Source organism: Macadamia integrifolia, chromosome 6, assembly GCF_013358625.1.
Source record: "Macadamia integrifolia cultivar HAES 741 chromosome 6, SCU_Mint_v3, whole genome shotgun sequence".
NCBI lineage: Eukaryota > Viridiplantae > Streptophyta > Magnoliopsida > Proteales > Proteaceae > Macadamia > Macadamia integrifolia.
Genome location: NC_056562.1, coordinates 24,459,591 through 24,469,190, shown reverse-complemented (window position 1 = coordinate 24,469,190; position 9,600 = coordinate 24,459,591). Strand labels below are relative to the sequence as shown.

The 9,600-nt window shown below is 32.2% G+C and overlaps 1 protein-coding gene across 1 annotated transcript; it reads right to left on the bottom strand.

The window, feature by feature from the left end:
- Positions 1-6,708: 6,708 nt before the first annotated feature.
- Positions 6,709-8,470, bottom strand: LOC122080864 (tobamovirus multiplication protein 1-like). Its single transcript, XM_042647737.1, has 3 exons — positions 8,257-8,470; positions 7,220-7,310; positions 6,709-7,134 (listed from the first exon to the last, which is right to left on the bottom strand). The coding sequence occupies exons 1-3, from the start codon at positions 8,440-8,442 to the stop codon at positions 7,070-7,072; spliced, it is 342 nt and encodes a 113-aa protein (XP_042503671.1). The 5' UTR covers positions 8,443-8,470; the 3' UTR covers positions 6,709-7,069.
- Between the last annotated feature and the right edge of the window lie 1,130 nt (positions 8,471-9,600).

Sequence of the window (9,600 nt, the reverse complement as noted above, 5' to 3'; positions counted from 1 at the left end):
AAGTACAAGGTTGTCAATTTGGAGAATGTGAAGGGTAAATTGGATAATTCCATGAAAATGGCGTTATTTCTCATTCCGTGCCGCTTCACATTTTTTCTGTCGCTTCACATTATTTTGTCGTATTTGCAGTTTACCCCTTTTTCAACTCTTTCTTCCAGAAATAGTAGTTTTTACAGACGGGAATTGATCTGTCCATAAGCGCTGTATTATGGAAATTTCCATTTTATACTTTGAGATAAGCCAAGTTTAAATCGCCGTGGTAGTTACCAAAAAGAAAAATCGATGTAGTCAGATCTCTGACCGCCCGATTAACATGTAACGGTTGATATCTCTTGGCAATATGCTGATCGGATGGACAGAAACTTTTAAGGCAATGTCAAAAGGCTCAACACTGATAGGTAAGGCTGTGTATGTCACAAAAAAACAATTATGGTGTTTTTGTAGATTTTTTTTTAACATATATGGAACAGATCATGAATGTGATATCCAATCTATTTTTGTGTTTTTCTGGAATGTATTGGGTGAAACAAAAAAAAAAAAAACATAATTATAATAGTTTTGAAAACAAATAAAAAAATGCATGGAAAATAATTTTTTTATGAATTCAAACTCTAATGTCTCTTGAACTTTCTACCACCTTCATCACCAAAAGAAATATTCTTATTAATATTCATTCGTACGTGTGTTATATTCTTCTGTAATGGTAAAAAAAAAAAAATTAGTGCTACCATACAATATTTGTTAGTACATAATTACTCCAAAATATCATATAAACACAACAAAAATTTATTTATATCGATAATTTGGAACAAAAATATTGCCATACAAAGCCTAAGTGACGGATGGTAGCTTGCAAGACCACCTTGCTACTTTTTTTTATATAGAAAAAGGGGACAAAAATTCTTACATAATATAATGGTTTTTGCAACATCGGATTATAGTTTGGACATAAATTACATGTATGTTCTTTTAGATCAAACATGCACATCCTCCTTAACTTTATAGTCATGTTTAACATCTAAAAAAAAAAAGGAAAGAGACATTCAATAATAACTTAAATATCTCAGCTGGCCATCCTTCTTGAGAATATTGAGTCAACCATTTTGCCACCATCTTGTCACCAATCTAGAGTCCAAATCTCTACTCAAAGGAACCCTTGTCCTATAACTTGTCGCAACTCTTGCATGATGCTTGTGGTCGTCACTGCCAACATATGCCCTAAAATTCTGCAACTCACAATCGTAAAGTGAATTTTAAAGTTAAAGAGAATGATTGAAACCTAGCCAGCCATAGAGGCACTGGGGTAAAAACACCATCACATATCAAAATAGGCCATTCCCTCTTAAGGTACAACCAGATAGTTTGATAAAGACATATGCTCCTTCCAAAACCCAAAGAGATAATCCAAAGGCACATGAGCATGCTGATCCCACAGTGAAGGAAACCCAACAATTGACAGTTCTAACTACCTTGTGAAGAGAAAATAGAGAATTTTTAAATAAACTATCCCCCCCCCCCAAAAAAATAACCGAATATAATAAAATGTGATGGCAACAATGGACAACATACAAAGTTAATTAGACGGTAATAGATTTCTTCTGTGAATAACTCCAAAAACCTAGCAAACCATATCCATTTAAAATAGGATAAGAAATAAAGAAATGCCAAATATATTTGTTACGAGACTTAAACAAAAGGAAGCAAGACAAAGAATAATAAAAACTTTCAAGTTATTAGCCATGGCAAAAAAAAATAAACTCGTATTAAGAAGAACCTACAACTTCCAAAAGATGCATAAGATGGAAAATTAGTACAAAATAATGTAAATCGATTAAATTAATTGCAGTAAATGCCATGTTAAATTAGATTAGATTATTATAATCAGTTGTAGATGTACATGCTAGTTTAAAATACTTTAGTTAATAGATTAATGTTAATATACCTTACTTTTAGTCAAAGTACGATAGCTAATGGAGGTGCTTACCACCATATTGGCTCCCTAACCTGACATTTTTCAAAATTTTCAAAGCCATACCATACTATGATAGAGTCAACCTCTCTGCCCTGCCCTAACATGTCTCTCTAACGTACACATCATCGTCCCCCGGAATGAGGGAAACCCAATAATTGATAGTTCTAACTACCATATGATGAGAATCCATAAACACGTTTTTTTTTTTCAAAATAACTGAAAGTAATAGCAACAATGGACAATATATGAAGTTATAAGTTAATCAGCAAGATATAGAATACGATTGGCATAGAAATAAACAAGAATGTCAAACAAAGAATACGCATAAGATGTTCCATAAATAACTCCAAAGGTCCTGTAAACTATAGCCACTTAGAAATTGGACAATAAAGAAACAAATGCCAAGTATATTCTTTACATGACTTACACAAATGACAACAAGACAATACAGGGGTAAAAACTTTAAAGTTATCATCCATGTCAATACAATTACATAAATCACCCCCTCCCCAACAAAAAAAAGTATACTTAAGAAGAACCTGCAATTTCCAAAATATGTCAAAAAATAAAATAAAATCAAGAAACATCAATCCTAGGGGTTTCAATTTGTAGAAAACAAACCATCCCTCTGCTGGAAATGCCCCCTCCCCCCTTTTCAATTAAATGATAGAACCATTATGAAAAACTCAAACGAGTGTCATGAACATGAGAAATGATCTGCACTACATGGGATGTAAATAACAAACAAATCCAGTTGTAATTCAATATTGCTTTCCATAAAACTCATCTCAAATTTATACCTTATCGGCTTTGACGAGATTGGGGTACTTGAAATCTTTAAGAAAATGAAACCCATTGATCATCCCATATAGAAAACATTGAACCTTCAACCACTTTGAGGTACACAAGACTTTTCAATAAAAAAATAGATGAGATAATATTTTGCCAAATGAGCGAAATCCTTTTCTTAAGGGTATGTGACTCAAAAAATGGAGGACACATTAAAAAACAAATATTTTAGAATTTGAGCTCATAATCCATTGGAGATGATTAACAACCTCCAAGCCAGGTTAACCAATAAAGTCTTGATGTGTAGCTCACTCAAACCAAATATAATAGAATGTAATGACAACAATGGACGATAAAAAGTTAATTAGAAGGTAATAGAGCAAGATTAGCAGTCAAATAAACAAGAAGGTCAAACAAATAATAAGCATAGAGGTGTTCTGTTAATAACTCCAAAGGCCCAACAAACCATATCCGCTTAGAAATAGGACAAGAAAGAAACGGCAAATTTATTCATTACAATAGTTACACAAAGGATAGCAAGACAAAAGAGAGAAAAACTTCCAAGTTATTACCCACGACAATTCTTAAACAAATAAATAAATAAAAAGAATAAGGAAGAACCTGCAATTTCCAAAGCATACAAGATGGAAAATCAATGCAAATTATTGTAAATTGATGAAATTAATTGCAGTATAAATGCCATGTTAAGTTATATTAATTTCTTATAAACAATTGTAGATATACATGCCATTTTAAAATACTTTATTTAATAGATCAATGTTAATGTAGCTTATTTTCAGTCAAAGCATGATAGTTGGTAGGGCTAGTTAGATTGACTAGATAATAGGTTATGTTTATTTCAAAAATTTAGATGAACCTGTAATTATTATATATTTTGAAGCAAGAAAATACTGACTTTTACCAGACGGCCTAGGGTGCCTATCACCTTATTGTGCAGATTTGTGCACATATCTCCCACATCCCACATAAGAGTGACAAAACCTAACCTGAACTAAAAAAGTGACCCAAAAAACGGGTTGAATTAAACCAATCCTTATTAGATTGGTTTTAAACTATGGTATGACGTGACTGGCTAAAAACTAGACTGTAGGAACTGATTGATATGGAAATAGAAAAATCGAACTGAATGAAACTAATAAAAATAATCATTGAGTACGAGGTTATGAATAGGTTAATTGATTATCCATTGACTTCAATAGCATTGAGAAGAGTACTGGTTGTAAGGAAAATTGTTAGAAATCAATAAATATGATAATTATGAATAATTAAAAAAAATAAAAATTAAGAACAGAGATTTGTTTTTAAGCGTTTGCTATGGATAGTCATCAATTTGTCACGATGCTTCCACTTTTTTTTTTTTTTTCTTTAGTGTTGAACTCTTTATTTTCACTATATAAACTTAATTGGGTAGTTAAATCATAAATGAAATGCTTTGATAGCAGGATTCATATTGTGATTTCAATATTGATATTAGCTATCTTCTCAATTATTAATTATCAATTGGTTTCAATTTTAGTTATCTCTACCTCATATTGATCAAATCAATGATTGCACTACAAGCTCAATTTATCCGTCGACTTCAATATTAATTATTTTTCCCTTATAATTTATTTGTTTTCATTTTGATTATAACACGAATACATCATAATCAATTTCCCTATTATTGGTTGCATATTGGTTTGGCTTGAGGAAAATAGTAGTGTTTTAGCAAATATTTCCTTCCCAAGGGTTATGTATAAAAGATTTATTGTGGCTTAAGAGAAGGCAAAAGAAAAAATATATATATCATACTACTACTAAAAAGTACTAACTCCTTGGCTTTGTTATACTTTTTGAAAAAGACAAAAATAACCATCAACTTCTACATAAAAAACTTTCCAATTGACCAAAAAACCCCTAGAAATGGAAGAGCATAAATAATTAAAAAAAAAAACGTAGAACAAAAAGGGGGAACTAATTATTAAGTATTAAAAGAGGGAAAAATTCTTAATAATTAGGAATTGTGGGCACAAAAAGGGGAAGGTGGAGGTAATTGGGGATTTTCTTTTAAATAAATCCCTAATAATTAGAAATTAAATATTGGCCACATAATAACACACAAAAGATGGAGGTTAACAAAAATCACTAATAATTAGGAAATAAATAAATCTCTTAATGCCTTTCTTTTAATGAATATTACCATATTAAATTAAGGAGAGTAATGGGTCCCACCACCATGCCCATGTCCATGTGACTTGTTGCTTATTCCATTACCATTGTTTTGATGGTAATGAAAGCCTTAATCCCTCTTGCCATGTCACCTCATAGTTATCCCTCATATTGATGGCGTTTTGTTGTGTGCTTTATTTTTGAAAATATTTTATTATTACTTTTTTATATGGAAACTAAATATTTAATTTCAATGATAACATTAGTAGAAAAAAGTGCAAATATTCGATTTTAATTTGTCCCTTAATTTGTTATTATTGTAACTATAATCCAATATCATCTATTTATGTCTATTTTTGCTTTCCTTAATTGTAATTACCAAAAAATTTCAAATATTAAATGCATAAGAGGGAATCTTATATGGAGAAAACGAAAGATTTTGCATATACCATATCTCTCTCCCTTCCTTGCAGCCCTTGGCTTTATATACTAAATAGAAGACAAAAGAGCAACTACACAATGCTTCTCAATTTAAAATACTTCACGTCAAAGAGAATCTCCATGCAAGGTCATATTTGACTCCTTGCCTATCTTTTTTTTTTTTTTTTTTTTTTTTTTTTTTTTTTTTTTTCGGAATCTCTTTGTAATTTTTTTTTTATATGTAATTGAATTTTTGCTTTTTAATGCCTTATTGTGAGTTGCAATTCTTCCCGCGCTTCGACCCTCTGATGATCATGAATAATTACATTGCTCGATGGGTGCACGAGTTAAATCTTTTTAAGTCCACAATATGATTTGCAGAATCTCGGGTTCACCATGATTTTGAGCTATCAACCTTTTGATCCAAGAGTTGCTATTTATAACATTCATTGGTAAAATTATCTTATGATCTTATCTAATGGAAGTTTTGATAGCCTTAGGCATCTGATTGGTTGGACCCCATTTTGATTTTAAATGGAAAATTGTTATGTGTTGATATGAAATTTGGTTTCTCAATAAATGTCCATGATGCAAAAACACAAGCTCTCGAACAAGGAGTATGGAGTAATGTCGTTGGGGGATGGAGTATGGAGTAATGTCGTTGGGGGATGGAGTATAAACGGAGAAGGACAGTGAGGCACGGGAAGAGGGGCCCGGTGGCAGGGAGGGGGTGGGGTTTGAAGGAAAGGAGTGGGGAGAGAAGATAAGTAAGAAAGGGGTGATAACTAAAATAATAAACAGGGTTTCTTAGGCTCTGTACTGTAACGATTCTGTTTTTTTAACATGATTTTGGGGCTAGCACACTTTTTTGCATTTCTATTTTTTTTGGAGTGATTCTGCATCTTAAATGTTGTATGGTAATCGCAAAAAAAAATTGATTTTGTAACCTGAAAGAAACAGAAACATGTATGGTTCGTACTTAACAGAATTGTTTCTGTTAGAAAACAATATTTACATAAAGTGCCATCTTCACCATGGGTGTCAAAGTTGTGATTTTTAAATAAAATCTAAGAATAGTCAATGGTTTTTTAATAAATTATAAGTATCAAAAATCATTATTACCCAAATAACTTAAGTTGAATGAGACAAATAAGAATATCTCCATATCAACAACATGGTGTTCACTTCAAATATGAAATATTTGGCCGTGTTTCCTTGCCATATGAAATATGAAATGTTTCAACAAAAATATGATCTATCATAATAACATAAAAGTATGAACAAGAATAAATTCAAGTATTGACAAAATTCTTAAAGTATCTAATTATGAACTTAAGGGCATAAATTAGGTCTTCCAACTTAATTCTTAACTGCAAAACATGTCCCACTACTCCAAAGTTTAAATCCAATAATCAAAATGTAATCATGTAATTTGAGCCATTCCGGCTTTAACAGCTAACTCATTTGCAATCTTTTTCCTAAGATCATCCATCTATCTTCTTCTTTCTGCTAAACTTATACTAATGTGAGCCGGTGGTATATAATCTTGAATTTCTTCAGGCTCCTCATTCCACCAATTTTCACCAAACTCCTTAAAATTCTTGTTTGCAATTTCTTCCTCCCGAATGAAGTTGTGAAGTGCACACCAAGCAATGACGATGCATGTTTGGGTGTTCAGTGGAAAACATGGCATTTTGCTGAGAATTGGAAAGCGCTTCTTCAAAGAACCAAAACTGCGCTGAGAACAAACACATTTTTGTACAGTCCAAAGAGGATAGCATGTACTGTAAAAAATACAATTCAGACATGGTTAGCAAGAGGGAAAATAAATCTTACATTAAATGCAACTGAGAAAAGAATAACCCTTACATCCATTCACAATAAAATTCATCAAGTAGAAAACCTTTTGTGTTGTCCAACCAAATTCTGGTACTCTCAGTTGAATCCGGATGAGTTGCACTTGGGGCATAAAAACTTAACATAGACTATTCAACAAGTAATATTGTATAGTTAAGCAGGACAAAAGAAAAAATATCACTGGCTGGTGAAATTGAGAGAGGAATATTTTCCTGAAATATTATACTTCCAAGAAGAGATCACTTTACACAAAAAACTCAAATCAGAAGTAGCACTACGACTGAGTATGGCCATCCACTGTTTACAAAGTATATTAACAAACGCCAACAATTATCACATACAACTAATAGAACCAATGTTGCGGATATTGGTGAACCAAATACCATAATTGACATTTAACCAATGAAAAGACCATGAAATGAAGACTAGTAAGTTTAAGAACAATGTTTTACCCATGGGGAAAGAAATTTTCAAAACCATACACAGAAGATAAGGCACAAATGAAACGGGGCAAAGGAATATAATCATTACAAGGAAGTCCCAAGAGAAAATGGAGTGAGAGGGTAGCTCATGTGTTTAAATTCTCTGAAGATCACTCACTTAAAGAAATTCACAGTATCAGCCTAGACCAAGACACAATCATGTGCACCAAATATCAAAAACTTGCAACGCATTTGCAAGAACTGATACTTCTACCTCCAACTTCAATAAGAATCAAGGGAAACAACCCAACCCAACCTAACCTAAATAGAATGGAGAAATTTTTTTCTTATCAACTAAGTACAGGCTCGACGATACTACAATGTACAATAAAAACAAACACACCAAATCGGAGTAAAGAAAAAAAATAGTGGAATAGTTGTAATACTTGCTTACTGCAACAAGAAATATACATTTCATAGGTTAGTAGCCCAAAGTAAAGTAGAAGCAAAATAGGAGAAATCAAGAAGGTTCAGAAGAAATTGAAAACAGAGACAAAGAGGAAAGATCAAACTATTCAACATAATAATGTAAACAAGAAATTCGACTAATGGAGAAGGAATCTTTACGAGGGCGATGAAGGAGACGACTGAGTAGATGACACAGAGAGTATAGAAGATGCCTTCCTGCCATGCTTCGGAGTTGTTGATATCATCCCACCGGTTGTTCAATGCGACTCCTTCGACTTGTTCTTCACTGTAATTCCTTATTTCTTGATTGAACACGATTCTCTGCATCCGAATCAGCGACGCCATTGTTGAGAACTGTGAAAGAAAAGAGGAAATGAACTTGCAAAACACAGTTCGTTAGAATCGGCGAAAGGAAGAGAAAGAGAAAGAGAGAGAGAGAGACCTTCGTTTACCTTGAAGATGGTAGATCAAAGATGGTAGTCCATAAGATTTGTACCGAGCAGAGCTTCTTGCCTCTCGTCTCCTTCCCGCCTCTCGCCTCCTTCAAGTGAAAATGGGGTTAGGGTTTACCTTGAAACATAACTTTTGTTATGTTTTGAGGGTAATTTCCCCATTTACCCTTCATAACTTATAAGTGATACATGTTTCGGCGCCTTTTGCTCATAATGAATTTAAAAAATGAAAAACAAGTATTTCATGCTCCAAAAAAAGGATTCAAAAGTCTCATAAGTGCCCGGTTCATTTCAAAAAAACAAGAAATTGAACCGGGCTTCCCATACAGATTTTACCTCATTTCTGTTTCAAAAAAATAAAAAAACATCAGAACCCATTTTTTAGAATGTTACAGTACAGAGCCTTATTATCTATTTTTTTTGTTTTTTTTTTTTTAATAAATTGAAACAAGACCAAATCCATTCCAAATACTTTTAAGGAAATTCCTCAGTTCATATAATGGATGATATACTCAAATGCTATTTTACATATAAGCTATTACAAAACTAAATATAACGAGAAAAAAGAACATAATTAATCATTAAATCCCAACACTTGGAAAAATCGAGGTGGTATGTTCATTAAAATAAACAGAAGGCAAAGTAAGATAAAATGAAACAAAATATGCAAATTGAGGGTCAGGTGATGCTAAATACAATAAAGTACAAAAAATATGAAGTTATGTGGAATTCCTGAAATGAGTAATCAACCTTCATTTTTTAATAATTTGTCCCATCATTTTATACACCTATGCTTATTATCTAGCACAATAATGGACAAATGACAATAATGTCTATAATGCTCTCCACATCTAAGATACATTTAAGAATATTGCTGAAATATTAATTGGCATATTACTATAGCAATAGAAAGGAAGAGTGTCTTTGATGGTGAACATAGCAGGGGTCCATGTTTAGGGATCGATTGGGAAATGGTAAATGTATCATTATGGCCTACCTTATTCATATGAAATCTAAAGTAACATCCAATATCATCTATATCTCAGTAAAA

Coding starts and splice junctions, on each gene's coding strand:
- LOC122080864 (XM_042647737.1), bottom strand. CDS start 8,442: ATGGCGTCGCTGATTCGGATGCAGAGAATCGTGTTCAATCAAGAAATA. Junction 7,311..8,256: donor TCGTCTCCTTCATCGCCCTC/GTAAAGATTCCT, acceptor TTTATGCCCCAA/GTGCAACTCATCCGGATTCA. Junction 7,135..7,219: donor GAATTTTATTGTGAATGGAT/GTAAGGGTTATT, acceptor TATTTTTTACAG/TACATGCTATCCTCTTTGGA.